The sequence below is a fragment of the Nannobrachium achirus genome, assembly GCF_963921795.1.
Source record: "Nannobrachium achirus genome assembly, chromosome: 16".
Taxonomy (NCBI): Eukaryota; Metazoa; Chordata; class Actinopteri; order Myctophiformes; family Myctophidae; genus Nannobrachium; species Nannobrachium achirus.
In genome coordinates this window covers 36,352,917-36,371,465 of record NC_137823.1, presented here as the reverse complement: position 1 = coordinate 36,371,465, position 18,549 = coordinate 36,352,917, and the positions used below count along the sequence as shown (strand labels likewise).

Below are 18,549 nucleotides of genomic sequence, written 5' to 3'. Positions count from 1 at the left end.
CTGTGTAGATGTGTACACTCTAGTTACCACAGTAATGCAGTGTATTTCAGTGTCTTGGAGCCCTGCCACACACACTCGAGTGTGTGAGTGCATGTACAAACATGCACTCATTTGCGCGCGCACACCCCAACACACCCATACACATGCTGACCTTCGCTGCGGCTGCCAGCCCTACTGTTCGTCAAACAGCCAGCACCAGAAACTCATCATCATCAATTACCATGTAGGCCACAGTAATTAAATCCTGCCTAACGCCTTCCTAACGAGCCGATAAAACGTGATTAATTGAAGCATAATTAACTGCTAATACGGGGGATTACTGTCTTCTGTGAGACCTCTTCATCGCCAAGGGTCAGTTCCTTACTTCATCTATCTAATGGAAATACCAACGTGTCATTTCTTTTTCCTTTTTTGAAACCTAGTATTACTTTCTTTTTTTTTACAACATACAGTAGCATGTGTTTTTTTTCTTAGTATAGACATGTAGGCCTATAGCATTTTTATTTTACTAGGCAATTTTAATATAGGATATAGTATAGTATGTTTTTTTTGTATGTTCTTGTGATGTCATAATATATCGTTGCTGTCAGGCAGAAATCTCCATGTTTATGTTTTTTGTGTATTTTCAATTATTAATGCCTACTTGATTATCCTACACTACAGCGTCACACAAAAGTATCAAAAGTAGCAGATCTACAAGCTTGAAAAGCGCTGCAAAGCAACACATTTTGAGCTTGTAGATCTGCTGCTTTTGGTATTTTTGAATTTGAATCCTGAAAGGTAAAGGTTTTTGGACATACGATGAGATTTACACCAAATAGAGGCGATATGTTGTATCTTTGCTTTCGTACTCAACAAAATATATATTTCACCAATAACAGCTCTGTACACGAAGCAGCAACCTTCTAGTCCAAGAACCCGGATCTCTAACCCTAACAATATGAGGATGGTATAACACAGGGGTCTTCAACAGGGGCAGTTACTACAGGGGGTCCTCCAAATCTTTGAGTGATAGAAAGTTTTTTTTCTCCTTTTTTATATTAACCAATTCGTGTCCCTAGTGTCCATATTCTGATAACTTTAGCCAAAAATAGCAGATCAACAAGCTCACAACGCCTCGCGCTGCGAGGCCTTGTGAGCTTGTAGATCGTCTATTTTCGGCTAAAAAGGGAAAAAGAGAAGACTAAGTACAGAGTGAAAGTTTATTAAGTATTGACGGTTCAAGTGGTTAAATATCTGAAAACACAAATTGACATGGATCCAAAATACACTGACGATTGTGCTGTCAAACAATTAAACTATATGGAATCTATGAACAGGTTGTGGGGTCCCTGCTTCATCTCTCTCTCAACTAAAGGGTCCTTGACCTGAAAACGTTGAAGACCCCTGGTATAACATGTATGTTAAGAAGGAAAGTCAGTCTATGCTGATGCATGTATTTGTACGGTGGTGGAGTGTGAAAGAGGAACATGAGACGTGTGTGACATGACGTGTGCTTTCTGTGCAGATCAAACTGTCCGACTTTGGCTTCTGTGCCCAAGTGTCCAAAGAAGTGCCCAAGAGGAAGTCACTGGTGGGTACGCCTTACTGGATGGCACCGGAGGTCATCTCCAGACTACCCTATGGCACTGAGGTGAGGGGCACAGCACGCATGCACGTGTGCACACACACACACACACACACACACACACACACACACACACACACACACACACACACACACACAGGTTTGCAATTGCTATGTTGTGGGGACATTACACATAGTCTACTATCTTTGTGGGGACATTCCATTCATTTTAACCCTAACCCTAAACCCTAACCCTAACCCTTAACCTAACCCCTAAAGACCTTGTGGGGACGTATTAATTTGTCCCCACATGTTTTTTTCCCTGGATTGTACTATCTTTGTGGGGACATGAGGTCCCCACAAAGATAGCTTTGCAAGCCCACGCACACACACACACACACACACACACACACACACACACACACACATACTTGTTTTTGCTACATCGTGGGACAATCAGACAACAGCGTCCCTCCTGGGGACCCCCCTTTCTAGACATGCTACAGCTCTGAAAAAAATCAGGCATGACCAGAAAAAAATCAGGAACAAGATTCTGACTTTAAATTATCAAAATTCAATACTTTTTCTCCCAGATCTGACTGGGTCGTCCCACGTGGGGACGTCAGATACAACCATCTTCGTGGGGACACCATAACACACTTTCAGATATGTCTTCCTGGGGACACCATAACACACTTTCAGATGTCTTCCTGGGGACACCATAACACACTTTCAGATGTCTTCCTGGGGACACCATAACACACTTTCAGATATGTCTTCCTGGGGACACCTTAACACACTTTCAGATATGTCTTCCTGGGGACACCATAACACACTTTCAGATTAATGTCTTCCTGAGGACACCAGGGAGGTCAGGGAGCTGCGTTTTAGAGTTTGGAGATCATGTCACGAAGTTGGGCCACTGACAGAGAAAGCTGTCTTGCCCAGCTCTGTCTGAGTATGAGGAAGCTTGAGTCTAATAATTGATCATGGTCACTATTGGTTCAACCCCCATAAACAAGTACCAGAGTATCCAGATCAGTTATTCACCCTGACAGACTGCAGAGATAGACTGTGTTGGTCTTGGGACCGCCACAAAGCATGATGAAGGTCAGATCAAATCACTAACTTAGTCATGTGCCGCTGTATTAAAATGGCAACTTACTGACTCGTCGAGCAACACTGGACTGGACTGGACAAAAAGGTTTGTCCATTTCAGAATGAACTACCAGTAGAAAACTTGCTCAGTAAAGCACAGACCAGACAGAGAGTGAAGTTGTCAGTTTGCTTGTATCAAACAATCATTCATTCATGATTCATTATGGTACAGTACCCACAGACAAGTTAATGAGTTATACTTAGTAATGATTCAAGGTAGATATTTCTGCCATCAGGTTGAGGTTGAGACACTCGGCTACACTAGGAACATGCCTACAGGAAGAAATACAAAAAATGTGGGAAGACAGCACAAAAGACTTGTGTACTGTTGCGATAGAAGGCTAGAGAATGGATTACAACCACCCTATGGACTGCAAGCATTGTACACTGATAAAATTTTTAAATTGGTCCAATTGATTATCTTTCGGCAACCTGTTGCGAGTCGGTTTTCGAGTTGACTCAATTTTGAAGTTCAAAACATTGACAGAATGAAACACTCTTCGTTGACTTATTCGTTGACAGAACGAAAAACTCTTTGCTGGCTTAAAGTTCAGCCAATTGCAATTAAATTTTTTACATTGAGTGAACGACATACTCTGTTGACTTATATTCAGCCAATTGAAACAAATTATTTATCGTCACTTGTGTAATATGTTCATTCAACTAGGACTGGTTATTTAGCCATTAAAACTATTTATTTTACATTAAGAAATAATTGAGACAATTTATATAAATTTACATTTATTTATATAAAATTATAAACATTTATATTTTTTGCATTTTCTGCATGTGCCAGTGACAATGTTCAATATCTTCACAATAATTAAACTAGGTAAACCATAAATTCAGTGCAGGTGTTTCTCAAGTCTCTGTGGTTCTCAAACATTTTCATTTGAGGATCCCAAATTAAAATTAAGCCATTACAAACTTACTTGTACAAAAATATAATCAACAAAGGCAGCAATAAATTGCACTGTAATTAACCTCAAAACAGCATGAATGCGTCAAACAAATAATAAGTACACCTTTGATTTCATGGTTTGGTTCCATGGCCTTGCCCCTTATGCAGAAACAGACATTTTAAAATGAACATCACTTTAAAATGTGTTTTGAAATGGTCAAATAAATCAAATGCCTTTGAAGTTTAGGCATTGGGGGTAAGGCAATATGCAACCTATAAAGCTCTCAGTATCTGAGACTCCAAACAGCACATCCATTACAAAAAATAAATAAAACAAGAGAAAATCCAAAAATAGCAGCTACAATCTCACTACGCGCAGCCTGTGACATGTTGTGAGCTTGTAGACTTTCTATTTTCTGGGAAGACATTTAGTTTAAACCTAAACAGGATGTCTAGAACTTTAAGTGTATAAGTATCATTGTATCTGTCCACTAAAACCATGTCCAGTTCTTCATATTTTTGGTTTACAGGTACCACCATTTATTTTTCAAAATTTACAAAAATATTGAGCTTTTATTTTAAGTAATCAAATTCCAACTGTATGTAGACCGGCACAGACGAGTGATGATACTCTAAGGACTGCAGTTTTTTGCTTTGGGAAGATGATCCAAATGTTATGACCGCTCAGGTAAATCAACGCCAAACAAACCTAGACCTGAGACATTCAGTCATTCAGTTCAATGTCGATGTCTGAGATTCATTTTCAAAACATCAGGTCCAAAACATTGTCTCCTCCAATACTGAGAAAATGTGGTTCTCAGTGTCTGAACGCGTGCTGAAGATTTTCCAGCATCCAGATCAGGGCCGGCTGAAGGATGAAATGACTAAGGGGGCTTTTGAAAATTGTGAGGGGGCAAGTTAACCCCCCCCCCCCCCCGCCCGCCCGGTGCGCATGAGTCGGGCTCATGCCAGCTACCATCAGCATCATGCCAGTCATTCATATGAACAACTCCTCTGCTGTGTACCCACTAAACTATACCAAACTGTCTGTAATCCATGCCTGGTGTTTCACTGTTTACTGAACATTATAGTTAATTTGGTTAACAACACAATAACTGATATAAATAATAAAACGGAGTGCCATTAAATAGCATTTAAGTGTACAATCTGCCAACTGTGAGTAATGTATTCAATCAATCAATCAATCAATCAGCTATATAATATGCAATGTGTTCACTTTCTCTCACTGAGAGAGTTGCAACATTTATTTTCTGTGAGGGAAACAAGTGAACACTGAACAGGTCTATGAAAACAAGCCCAAAAGACCCTTTAGCTCTATTACATCAGCTAGTTTCAGAATTAATCTTGAAAGCAATGCCAAATAAGCAACTACACAGGAAAACAAAATCAAAGTCTCTTATAATAAGCAAACCTGGCAACAAGACAGGAAAACAAGACCAAAGTCGCTTATAATAAAAAACATATATATATCTATCTTTTTTTTTTCTTCTAAAGATATACTGTACCGGTAGGTCTACCAGAGATCGTGCTAGTATTTTAAACTGCTGGTCAGCGTGACCTGGCACGATTACAATCTACCAGACATCTAATAAAAAGACCTTTCATAGATATCTGTATGCATTAATGACAACCAGGTCCGTATAAAAGCAGCCTTACACAACCATAAGCATTATGTTTTGGATTGAACTGTCTGAACATAATGCATATAGGCTATACTCAAATGTTAGGACCAACTTGCACAACAAATACTGTATATTAATTACTGTACCCACATTACCATTTGCGCATTGGCGTGACATGTTAAGGTAATACATTAGGATAGGTACTCACAAGTTATATTGTGGATACAAGCAGTGGATGCTGTCCCAGCGTCTGGTTTAATAGGACAGGAGAGCCTTTTGGGGAAGTTGACATAATTGCTCCTCATATATATATTCCATTCAAGGTAACGTTTAACGTGTCCAGCTGTCCACCGTGTTTCATCTGACTGGATGCGACAGACCAGTGTTGCGTCCATGTTTGTTGTTGTCATCTTAAAATGAGCGTGCATTGTTGTTAATTAGTGGTTGAACAACTTGCCAACTTTACTCACAAGTGCCCTCTCGTTTGAAAGGGTCTGTGATGTATTCTAACTAATAACAACTTGTTTTGACAGTCCATCCATTTATAGTACATATACTGTACAAATAAACCGCGCGCCTGGGTGCACCGAACGCTGTGCAGCGTCATACAGTGTGATAGAGGGGGGTTCCATTGAGGGGGGCTTCCGATGGACGGTCAATTGCATTGACCATCATTTGGACTGAGATTTACCGGCAGTCGGAGTCCCCCCTGGCCACAGGAACTAGGCAGCACCAGCGCGTTAGCGAAAGGGGGCTCCAATGTGAGAGGGGGTTTCTGATGGACGCATTGACCGTCATTTAGAATATAAACTGAGGGGGCCTAACTTGCAACTCGGGGGGCAAAGCCCCCTGAGGCCCCCCCATGGAGCCGGGCCCGATCCAGATACAGGAACAGCTTTGCACAGTCTCAAAGAAGTACTTCCAACCTGGAGGATATTCTGTGGAGAGCATTATGGACAAACACAGCGAAGGCACTTCGAACATCTGGATGGCCGGCGACGTCCACTTCATCCTCCAGCTTTCAGCAGAGTCTGGGCCTCCTTGAAACGCCACGATCTCCAGGATACCCATACGGACGCCACTGGTGTGCCTGTCCACATAGTCTCTCTCTAGATTGGAGCACATAAAAAAATGAACATTAAGAAATATCCCCTAATGACAATGAGAGATGTGTTTTTCTTGATGCCTGAAATGTTGATTTACCTTGATCATTTTCGCAAACTGCAGACGTGTGAGCGCCACCGTCTGTGCCTGGCTCGAACTGTGGTCTACATAAAAAGAACACAAGTTAAAGATTAGGAACATAGGACATGTATGTCAGCGAGCATGCTTTACTTGTGCCACAACAAATTTCCATTGAGATTTCCAAAACTTTATATTAGTGGCATGTTATATGGTCTACCTGCACAGCCTTTGTGATCCGATCTACCTTTTGGGCACCCCTGCACTATACTGTATACCGATATCTGATATTTTGAGTCCAGCCTTACTAGGTTAGCACCTTTACTATAAGTTTCAGGGGCAGCGTAATGCATCCGTGTGTGTCCGTGGCATGGGTTAGCGCAGTGCTTCTCAAAGTGGATTTCAGGGACTCTAGGGTAGGGGTCTTCAACCTTTTCAGTCCAAGTTCCCCTGAGAGAGAGATGAAGCAGGGACCCCCAGATTCCATATAGTTTCATCGTTTGACAGCACAATCATCAGTGTATTTTGGATTCATGTCAATTTGTGTTATCAGATATTTAACCACTTGAACCGTCAATACTTAATAAACTTGACCTTTCACGCTGTATTTAGTGTGCTCCTTTTCCCCTCTACACCAAACCTCTTTGCCGAAAATAGCCGATCTACAAGCTTGTAGGTCTGCTATTTTTGGCTAAAGTTCTCTGAATATGAACATTAGAGTTCAAGTGGTTACTAGGTTCTAGAGAGACCCTGGAATTTCTTTATGGGAGTCTAAATTGACCCTTACATGTCTGTAACTTTGACAGTGTACAAATATGTGTACGCTGTCAAAGTTAAGGGGAGACCTTCAAATTTCAAAGTTTAGAGTACCACTGTGTTCGTGCGTGCATGTGTGTGCGAGACATCACACCTGGGTTGGGCACGGTGAGGAGCACGGTGGTCCTCCTCCACCACCTCCGTCAGCTGGAGGCTGATGTCCAGCGTGTCCGTGCAGTTCACCCTGCCCCGCTGGGTGTAGTCCTCGCCCACCAGGCCCCCGTCCACCACCCGGCACAGCCCTGGCTGCTGTCATCTCCGCCACCGCCGCCTCCCCAGGGCCAGCCGAGGTCTAGCTTCTCCATGGTGACCTGGTAGACGGTGCCGTTGTGCTCGTGGTTACAACTGATGGTCGCTCGGCCTGGCCACCAGCTCTGTGTCGGCCTCGATCAGCTCCGACGCCGGGGTTTCTGCGGTGTCAACCGCTGGTGCCTCGTCCGTACACACAGATGAGGAGAAAGAGGGAGATAACAAGATGCATTAAAATCTTAAAGGTTTTGAGTTGGAATTCAGAGTTGGATCAAAGATCTAGAACAAAGTTAGGGCTGGCCATCTTCCTGATTGTGGAGACGTGTGGTTGATCACAGACTACTTCCTTTTGTCTGAGGGAGAAGGTAGAAGGAAATATTGTACATTCTACTCCAATACATTTGTGAGACAGCTTTAATTATTTGACAATGGCCAAGTTAACATGCTGCATACTAATTGATGCTTTAGTATTAACCTCACAATGTCATAATATATAAATATTAACATAGCTTATACATACCGTCTAAGAGTCCTCGCAGTGACCAGAGAAACAGGTATTCCAAGGCAGATAGATTACTACGGTGGGAGAATCTGGCATGACCTATTAGAGTAAAAAGAATGACAATAGCACACATCGCTGAATTAATGACATTTTCATTACATCCCATCACTAAACAGCAGTGGAGGAAATATTGTACTTTCTACTCAGCTACAACAGTTAACATGCAGCTTTAGTTAGCTGCAAATTGCAACTCTAGATTGTTTTAATATCTTGAATCTAGTTGCAACATACTATTGGCAGCCCATGAATCCAAACAGAATAGTGGCTTCCTGCATTATGTGCAATTAGAAACATGCAGTGCATGTGGTATGCAGGACCATTGATTTCCCACTTCAAACTCCCAACACTTCAGAAAAAAAGAAGAAGAAAATCACCTGCATGGAATTTCTTGACAGAAATTAACTCATAACATCTCTACAAAGGATTTTACCAAACAAACACTGTAGATAGAGAATAATTCAATGATAATTCAAGCTTTCTATAGCCTATTGCTGAAATGTTGGTGAGTTTAATGTTGTTTATTACAATCAGACTTTTCTGTTTGGATGTATGGGCTGTTCAATGGTTGATGTTGCAACAGTCTAAACAGCTAGAGCAGCTTTCATGTCAAGACCCCCAAATTAGCCCACGGACCCCCATTTGAAAAGATGCCATGACTTTCATGGCTCTAGCAGTGCTTCTCAGCCATTTTGATTTCAAGGACCCCCAGTTTAAATTGCACTAGGCTACGGACCCCCATTTAATGGAATTTCTATACCAGACCCCAACATGTATTGTAAAATCAACATTTATTTAACTCAGTGTACAAAATGGAACTCATAAGGGTCCATTTGGTTCCATTTCTACCCTCTCAGAGGTAAATAAGGGTCCATCTCTACACTCAGTTACATACGATAGCTTTAAGGGTCCATTTGGTTACATTTGTACACAGTTACATACCCATAAGGGTCCATTTGATTACATTTGTATGCTTTGAGTTACAGACCCAAGTAGTGAAAACAGCCGATCTACAAGCTCACAACGCGGCACCGAGTGCCGCGCTGCGAGCTTGTAGATCTGCTATTTTTGAAAAATCGTGAAAATTAGAATTTTGACCCGATTCTATAAGTGTCTTTTGAAACCTTCTAAGGTTTTTTGAAAAACCTGTGTTTCTATGTCAGCCATCGTCAAAGAAAAGGTCCTTTTCACTTCACCTGGAGCTCAGTTAAGCCCGTATCATAGTCGGGTCCGCGGTGGAAGGCTTTACACCGCGGTGTAGTCTTTTCAAGTCTTTTTGAGTCATGAAACTACAACGTTACATCATTCCTCACGGTGGAGAGCTTTACACCGTGAGTCCCAACACATCTCTCTGTTTTTACTATCAGACAGACAGGCTCTACACCCTGTTCACTGATTGGTCAATCTAGACTAGTCAGTCACGGTGAATAGGACTCCACCGTGGCGTACTATGATGGCCTGCACTTATTTTCTGACTTGAGGTGGAAAGCTTTCCACCTCAAATTTGCGGTGGATAGCTCTCCACCGTACACTCTGATACAGGCTTTAGTCGGTTCTTGAGAGACTACCATGTCAGTGGTTCTCTAACCTTTTCATGTCAAGGACCCCCAAACTGATATTTATTTGGCCACGGACCCCCGTCTCAAAATATGTAGTTCCAGGGACCACCCAGAGGCAAATTTTGAGTTACAAACGTTTGCTTTGAAAATACATATATTCAAAGATTAGCACACATTTTCACGACTTTTCCAAAAATAGCAGATCTACAAGCTTGCAGCGCGGCACCGAGTGCCGCGCTGTGAGCTTGTATATCTGCTATTTTTCACTGGTTAAAGCATTCAATAACTCTAGGCCTGAATGGGTTAAACAGGGGTCTTCAAAGTTTTCAGGCCAGGGACCCCTTCGCTCTGAGAGAGATGAAGCAAGCTCACAAGAACTATATAAAAGAGAAAAGATCAATTATGTTTAGATCAAATAGGCTAGCAAAAATAATAGATCTACAACCACATAACACATTGTACAAATGGAACCAAATGAACCCTAAGTCTCATGATGAGAGGTTAAATGTACTCAGAGTAGGGGAGACATTGGAATTCTAAAGTTTGTGAAACACTGCCTTAACAGAGCCCAACACAGCGTGAAGATACCAGGTTTGATTTACCAGTAGGCATTCTCTCTGTCTGTCTGTCTGTCTGTCTGTCTGTCTGTCTGTCTGTCTGTCTGTCTGTCTGTCTGTCTGTCTGTCTGTCTGTCTGCTTGGTTCCATGTGTACAATACACTGTCAGAGTTAAGGAGTCAAGGACCTTCAAATTTGACAGCTTGAGAAACACTAATCTATAATAACCTTTGGCACATGTCATGTACCACTGGTGCTACTTGGGCCCCCCCTAGTGGTTTATTTATTGATTAATTGAAGAATCTATTGGAAGGAAAAGGAAGTTTCATGACAATACTGTTCACTGGTACAAGGTCAAGAGAACCACTGCACTAGACCGTTTCAGAAAGGCCTATCTTGTTTTATTAATCCTTATCTTTTTCAACAACCTGGTATTAAAAGAGCATAAAGAAATATCTTGTGTATGTCCTCCTTATTAGGATTATAAAGATCTGTGCTAATATGTCTGCATATGAAACTAAGTGTCAAATTATGTGACAACAATGCATCTCAGGCTTTTTTATGGAGTACATTCAAAGATTTGCACACATTTTCACGACTTTTCCAAAAATAGCAGATCTACAAGCTTGCAGCGCGGCACTCGAGTCGGTACTGTGCCAGTATGACAAACATACTTATTACCACTACCATTTCTAAACGTACTACTTATTGACCCATTTAGGCCTGAACACATTATGACGCTAATATTTTATGCTTTAAATATTAAAAAATAGCAGATATACAAGCTCACAGCGCGGCACCGAGTGCCGCGCTGCGAGCTTGTAGATCTGCTATTTTTGAAAAATCGTGAAAATTAGAATTTTGACCCGATTCTATAAGTGTCTTTTGAAACCTAAGGTTTTTTGAAAAACCTATGTTTCTATGTCAGCAATCTGGCCAGTCATTGTCAAAGAAAAGGTCCTTTTCACTTCACTGGAGCTCAGTTAGTCTGTTCTTGAGAGACTACTATGTCAGTGGTTCTCATAATACCCCCAAAATGATATTTATTTGACCACGGACCCCCATCTCAAAATATCTAGTTCCAGGGACCACCCAGAAGCAATATTTGAGTTACAAATGTTCGCTTTGAAAATAAATATATTCAAAGATTTGCACACATTTTCACGACTTTTTCAAAAATAGCAGATCTACAAGCTCACAGCGCTGCACTCGGTGCCACGCTGTGAGCTTGTATATCTGCTATTTTTCTTCTGCTATTATATTTAAAGCATAAAATATTGCGTCATATTGTGTTCAGGCCTAAATGGGTTAACTGAAAACCAATGTCAATTATATCAGCAATCTGTCAATTGCATAGTAATCATGTATTAAAGCTATTCAAAATGGATAGAATCTTGATTTATTTTTTAACATAAATGTAAAAAATTAAAATACATTTTTAATCTTTTTTTTTTTTTTTTTTTTTTTCACGGACCCCCTGCAGTACCTCCGCGGACCCCCTAGGGATCGCGGACCCCCTGTTGAAGACCCCTGGCCTAACTATCAAACACTATCAATCATCCTAGCCTTGACACCAGACTCCATTTATTCAACCCCAAATTCATGCTAATTACAAAGCTGGCAGGACAAGTCACCCCACGAAGTAGCAAAAACAAACACACACACACAACATTGCAAAACACACCACAGCCCAGTTTTAGTGTGAGTTCTCCACACATCCAGCTGCTTACTGCCCATCCCCGTCTCAGCTAATCAACAAAATCAGATTCAGCTGGTGTCAATGAGCGAGTGCGCTGCGCTGCACTGCACTCGCCAGTGCAGTGGCGTCAGTTCAGCAAAAGCTAAGGTATGGCAACATGACTGTCTTTTACGTGAAGGCACGCATGCAACACACCAGTCATGTTGCCAAACTATTAGCTACATGCACGATGGATTTATTTTAAGAAGTACATTTTATTATTTCCCCCTGTAATCAAGGTATGGTACCATACCCATGTGTGCCTCTGTAGCCTACTGCTCTGTGCCTCAATGATCGCATGATGTCGCATCCATCAGCTATGCTCTCTGTCTTGCAGTGTTGCAGATAGACAGGACATTCTTTCCGACTTTATATTATATATAGATTAACATCACTGTGTTACAAACAAATATACCAAATCGTTTGAAAGATTACCTTATGCTGTGTAGACTCTTCTCCTGCCTTCCTCCATGAGACTACTTCCTTGTTGTGGAAATGCACTGCTGAATGCTGCACGTAGATTGGCTAAAGTGGCACGTGATAGGCAGCACGCCATATGATTGGCTATAGGAGTGTGAAAGCAGCGCTAACACACTGATCTGCAGTTGCATTGGTTTGGTCAATGGGGGGAGGTAGAGGGAGATTCAGTAAACACTCCTTAAACACTCTTTTCATGTTTTTCTATCTTTGTGGGGACTTTTCTAAAAAACCGTGTGGAGCTCAACAGGCATGTCAGCAATGCTTACTCTCGATTTAAACGATAAACGGTGTGGGGACGCGGTTTTGGGTCCCCACACCGTTTTGGGTCCCCTGTAGGTGACTGTGTTGTCAGATGCCTGTCCCCACGAAGTAGCAAAAACAAACGCACACACACACACACACACACACACACACACACACACACATAGATGGATAGATGGATGGATAGACTGATTGATAGACAGACAGAAAGACAGACAGACAGACAGACAGACCTGTACTGAATAACTGAATGTGTGGGCGTGTGTGTGTGTGTGTGTGTGCGCGCGCGTGTGTGTGTGTCTGTGCAGGTGGATATCTGGTCTTTAGGCATCATGGTAATAGAGATGGTGGACGGGGAGCCCCCGTACTTCAATGAGCCCCCTCTACAGGCCATGAGGAGAATACGAGACAACCTTCCCCCGAGGTTAAAAGAATCCCACAAGGTAACACACAACTCACACTACTGCAGGCTGCTCTGGGGTTCTGTTTAGCAGAGAGCAGAGCTCCTGAGGAAACTCCTCACTCTCAGGAGAACAGAAGCTGCAGGTGACTCCATGTGTATCAGAAAAGTGGGTGTCAGTATCATGGTCAGTATTATGTCAGTGTCATGTCAGTATCATGTCAGTATTGTGGTCAGTATCATGGCCAGTATCATGTCAGTATCATGGTCAGTATCATGGTCAGTATTATGGTCAGTATCATGTCAGTATCAGGTCAGTATCATGGTCAGTATCATGTCAGTATCATGGTCAGTATCATGGTCAGTATCATGTCAGTATCTATCATGGTCAGTATCATGTCAGTATCATGTTCAGTATCATGTCAGTATCATGGTCAGTATCATGTCAGTATCATGGTCAGTATCATGGTCAGTATCAGGTCAGTATCATGGTCAGTATCATGTCAGTATCATGGTCAGTATCATGGTCAGTATCAGGTCAGTATCATGGTCAGTATCATGTCCATATCATGTTCAGTATCATGTCTTTGCATTGGTTCTGCAATGCTGTTATTTTAAATCCCTGAATTGTCTCCAGTTCTGTCACTCAGTTATAGCCCCTACGTACACTGAATTCAGATTGAACGTAATTGTAGGCTGAGCTCTCCGATCATCTGACATACGTGAGACTATAGCTACACTATAGCATTTTACCAGAGCTCAGTGCCTTTAAGAGGAAACACAACGCTACAACTACAAGGATGCGTAGGCAAGTTTAAAACAGAGCTTGTGAAACAAATGTATATTGTATGTGCGACTCACTGAGGTAAACCGATTGCCCCCTCCCTCCCAGGTGTCATCGGTCCTAAGGGCCTTCCTGGATCTGATGCTGGTGAGGGAGCCCACCCAGAGAGCCACAGCCCAGGAACTCCTGCAGCACCCCTTCCTCAAGATGGCCGGACCCCCATCCTGCATTGTCCCCCTGATGAGACACTATCGTCACCGCTGACCTGTCTGGCGAGACCACTGCACCAAAACCTCCTTGAACTGACCACCACCACCACCACTACTACTACTACTCCTACTACTCCTACTACTACTACTACAACTACTACTACTACTACTACTACTACTACTACCATGATGCCGGTGTATTCTCTCACCCAACCGAAACCACCGAGCAAGCGAGCAGTGGCGCGACCACCAAAAAAAAGAAAAGAAAAAGAAAAACTCACTCAATAAATAAAGAGACCACTCACACCTGTAACCGTGACGTAGATTTAGCCTCGAGGAATATCTTTAAAGAATGAAACTTCAACGGACTTCAACACAGTGAAAACAAAGAGGAAGAAAAGGAAAAACAACTATGACATCTTATCTATTTTGAACGTGTGAACTGGAAACTGGAAAGACTTATGTACTGTGCTATAGGGGGCAAGGTAGAGAGATCCAGTAGAACTGGATTAGACCCCCCCCCCTCCTCCCTCCCTCCACACACACATCCCACTGCAAAGCCTTCTATCTTCCTAGTAGACTGTGAGTCTCGACTGCCACTGAGGAGTCGAGAGTAGCCATTAAACGGATCGAGCTTTGCAGCTGTGCTGAGACTGCCCGCCCTGTAGGGGGGGATGGGGGGGGGGAGTATTTGCTTTAGGACCAGACGAGAGCAGTCGAAGGCAGAACAATCAGGAGAGGGCGATCAGAGGAGGGGGATCGACCGGTAATGAAATGACTCGGCTCGGCCGTAGGTCGGCAGTCGCTTGATCGGCTTGACGCCGAAGAGGAACAGGGTTCTCTTTAAAATAAAATAAAAATTAAAACACTTCACTCCTCTCTTCTCACACACTTAACCGTTTGAAGGAAAAAAAAGTATTTTAGAGAAAACACGCAAGTTTTCCTGTACAGTTTTGATAATTTGCAGTATTTTATCGTGTCGTAACCATTGTGATATCAGCAGTATTACAATAGAACTTTCTGCAGAGATCTTTCCTACTGTTTATAATCCTTTTTTCTTTTATTTTATTTTATTTTCTTCTTTTGCTTTAAAGATTTAAGAGAAATCCCAAATAAACCAATCTAATCCTAACTGTTACAAAAGGAAGAAAAAAGACAAATACTGACTATATTTATTATCTTGACATTTGTAGAGAGAACTTCCATTAAATGTTGGAAAAAAGGGTAATGTCAGAATTTTGTACACTGTTTTAAAGTATTTATTTATTTATTTTGGGGGAGGGGGGGAGAAGTTTCTTTTTTTCTTTTTTTGTAGTGTGGCCTTGTTTTGGGGTTTTGGTTTCCTTTTACACTTATGATGCGTATCACCAGACCATGATATGAGTTGTTATATCATTGGAGCAATACCCCAGTTTTATTTATCATTAAAAGCAAACAAAAGATGGCCTGTATTTATGACGATGTAAGTACACCACACCATTAAATGTAGCACAGTCTGAGTGGGTTTGACCAAGAAAGAAAAAGCATCAATTCTTTATTACACCAGAGCCTGGGGCGTGACGCTCACGCTGTTCCCTGTTATCCCTATGGGGGGCGCCCATCTGCAATATCTTGTTTTCTACTCACATCCTCGCTGTCATCATCTCACTCTTTATAACCACGCCCCCCCCCCCCCCCCCCCCCCCCCCCCCACACACACACACACACACACACACACTTTCTGTACTGCCACCCTCATGTCTTCTGTTTGGACCAGGAGAAACGGCATAATCCTCTTTTCCCCTGCATTGTTTTTTGAACCATCGTTCACTGTGATATGTAAATATGAAAGTGTGAATGTGTGCGCGAGGATGGTTTGTGCTGTCTGTATGGAGAGTGTGTGTGCGTGTGCCTGTGTGCGACAGAGAAGCTGAATTAGTAAAAGGAGTAGTGCGTGCGTGCGTGCGTGCGTGTGTGTGCTGTTGGCTTATTCTTGACAAAGCGTCAGGACTTGAATGAGTAATACTATTGAATGAGTAATCTGTGGCTTGTACAGTGATACTGCATGTTTGTTATCGGTGAAGCTGGTTTCAATTAAAAAACAAACAAAAAAAGAACACCCATAAAAACATTGAGATGTGTTGCATGGATTTTTCCTTCATCACCTTTTTTCACTCTCTCTCGCTCACCCTCTTCTCTTTCGCTTAACCTCTCGTCAAACAAATGTTCAACCATCACCAGTTAATTTTATTTTATTTCACTGTTTTATTATCGCCTTATAAATTACTTGGAAATGTACCGATTCCCAGCGCCGACTGGGATCTGTTTGTTCGAACTCCACCATTGAAGAGAGGGCTGTGTATGGCGTGGAGTTGACACAATATCATTACTGTCTGTCAGAAACCTTGCATCCCACATTTCAACTTTTTTTTTTTTTCATAAATTGATGCTCTACTCAGTCATACTAAAGTACTGACAGACAGCGACGATATATGAGGTTATCTCAGTTGTTCCTCTGAGCCTTTTGTTCCTCAGAGGCTCCATAATGGGATATTGATTTGGCCGAGCCAAATAATGGTGAGTCTTTCTCTGAGGATGATGCCTCTACCTTGGGGGCCAGTAAATAAAAACGACAATAAACATGACCGGGGCCAACACTCACACTAGGGGTGATTCCAGATGCCACAGTTTTTCCGCGTGCAACAAAGCATAAACTTTAAGCATTGGAGCTTAAAGTTTATGCTCTGTCGCACGCAGGAGGTTCGCAGCATTTATCTTAAAGTAAATATCTGGCTTTAAGCAGTTTTGTCCCGTCCCAAATCTTTGGTCTGAATTAGGCTCATGTTTAGGCTCATGAGAGGCACTGGTGACGTGGTGAGATCTACTGCAGTCATTCCCAACTGGTTTGCTTCCAAAATTATAATACTGTATTTATCATAAAAACTATTTCTCCCCGTGCTGCTTCCTCGGGTCCTGTACAGCTACAAACCACGACTTACACAGCCCTGGCTGAGTTACTGTATGCCCCAGCATACCGCATACCGGTAGTTATGTACTGAGACACACCTGTCCACGAAACTAGTTTTGCCCGGTGGAGAGAGTCACATGACACATGACAGAGGAAATGACATCATCATGTCACCTGCCAAGACCATGGGTAGACTAGTTCTCGCGTGGCCAGACTGTTGCCTCCGCGATTTGTAAATGCTCCCGGCATACAGTCTGGGGCACGGAAATAGAAACGATGAGTGCGAGATAGAGCGGATGTGACGCAACCGCTCCCTTGGTGCAGTAGCAATAACAAGTCCTACTGGAAGCGTAATGTCTCCTTTCAAAAAGATTTGGTGGTGTTATTTTGTCTTTCTCTGGTGTTGTTGGTGTTACATCCATGATGTTTTCAAATGTGTTCTTAAACTATACACCCATTACAAGAATATGCCACTCAAATGACTCTGGCTGTGCGAGTGTGCTTCTGTTATGTTTCCAATGGGACTACCAGGGGACTACAGTTCCATGCAGCAGTGGCTACTTCCGATACTCGCCTTTCGGGAGCTGCCGTTCCAGACTCTATATAGCATTCGGAGATTGTGGAATAGTTGTCTGGCTACGTGAGACTATGGGTGGACCAAAGGTAAGTCCTATCATCTGTTTTTAATCATTAGAACAAGGCTTTAATCAAGGAGACATGTCAATAACAGAGTAAAACAAAAGCATAAACCAGTGCTTCTTAAACCTTTCAATTTGACTCCATAACTGACCCCCATAACTCTGAGAGTGTACAAATAAAGGCCCATTTGGTTCCTTTTGTACACTCTCAGAGTTACAGACCCGTAAGGGTGCATTTGAAACCGCCCAAGGAACCCCGGAAGTCCCTGGACCCCACTTTGAGAACCACTGGCCAAATCGTTCACTTTGAAAAGGTCACAAGAACGAAACCTTGTAGCAACTCATAATGTAATAACGGCTCATAATGTAATAAGGGCTCATAATGTAATAAAAAAAATGTAATAAAAACTCATAATGTAATAATCAGCTCATAATGTAATAAAAAAACGAGCGCATAACGTAATAACAGATTTTTCAATAATGTAATAATGTAATAATGTGTTACATTAAGAACCTCCACATAGGAGGCTCATAATGTAATAAAACTTCATAATGTAATAATGGCCTATTTTTTTGGTAAATATCATGGTATTTGCGACCGACCTCCAGGGACCCCCAGGGACCCCCAGGGACCCCCTGCCACCACCGCCAAATAGTGCAAAAATGACCAAATCAACACCCGAACTGGGCTGCTCATGGGGGAATTCCCAGGGACCACCGACTCCTGCTACTCCAACAGTCCTTCACCTTCATTGGTTTAACTTTGCCCCGCCCCCTCCCCTCATTGGCCGAAAGTTTATTTGGCTTTACTCATCAACTGTTTGTCGTACAAACTTGTGGGTGGTGTCAATTGACTTGATTAAGAGTCCTTAACCTTAATTGGTTTAACTTTGCCCCACCC

At 42.3% G+C, this 18,549-nt stretch overlaps 1 protein-coding gene and 1 long non-coding RNA gene across 2 annotated transcripts in view; one reads left to right on the top strand and one right to left on the bottom strand.

Annotated features, from left to right (window-relative positions):
• The window catches only part of pak5 (p21 protein (Cdc42/Rac)-activated kinase 5), a gene marked incomplete at its 5' end in the record, with an annotated part of 94,633 nt that extends 80,448 nt beyond the window's left edge, over positions 1–14,185 (top strand). Inside the window, 3 exons of the mRNA XM_080744501.1 lie at positions 1,508–1,633; positions 12,979–13,113; positions 13,963–14,185. Of these exons, the coding sequence (XP_080600627.1) occupies positions 1,508–1,633; positions 12,979–13,113; positions 13,963–14,118 (417 nt within the window). The 3' untranslated portion in view covers positions 14,119–14,185. The remainder of the gene's footprint in view (positions 1–1,507; positions 1,634–12,978; positions 13,114–13,962) is intronic.
• On the bottom strand, positions 6,282–8,008 carry LOC308300645. The gene is made up of 3 exons (XR_013962847.1): positions 7,362–8,008; positions 6,473–6,537; positions 6,282–6,378 (listed from the first exon to the last, which is right to left on the bottom strand). It is a non-coding gene; the product is annotated as an uncharacterized lncRNA (long non-coding RNA).
• Positions 14,186–18,549: the final 4,364 nt, after the last annotated feature.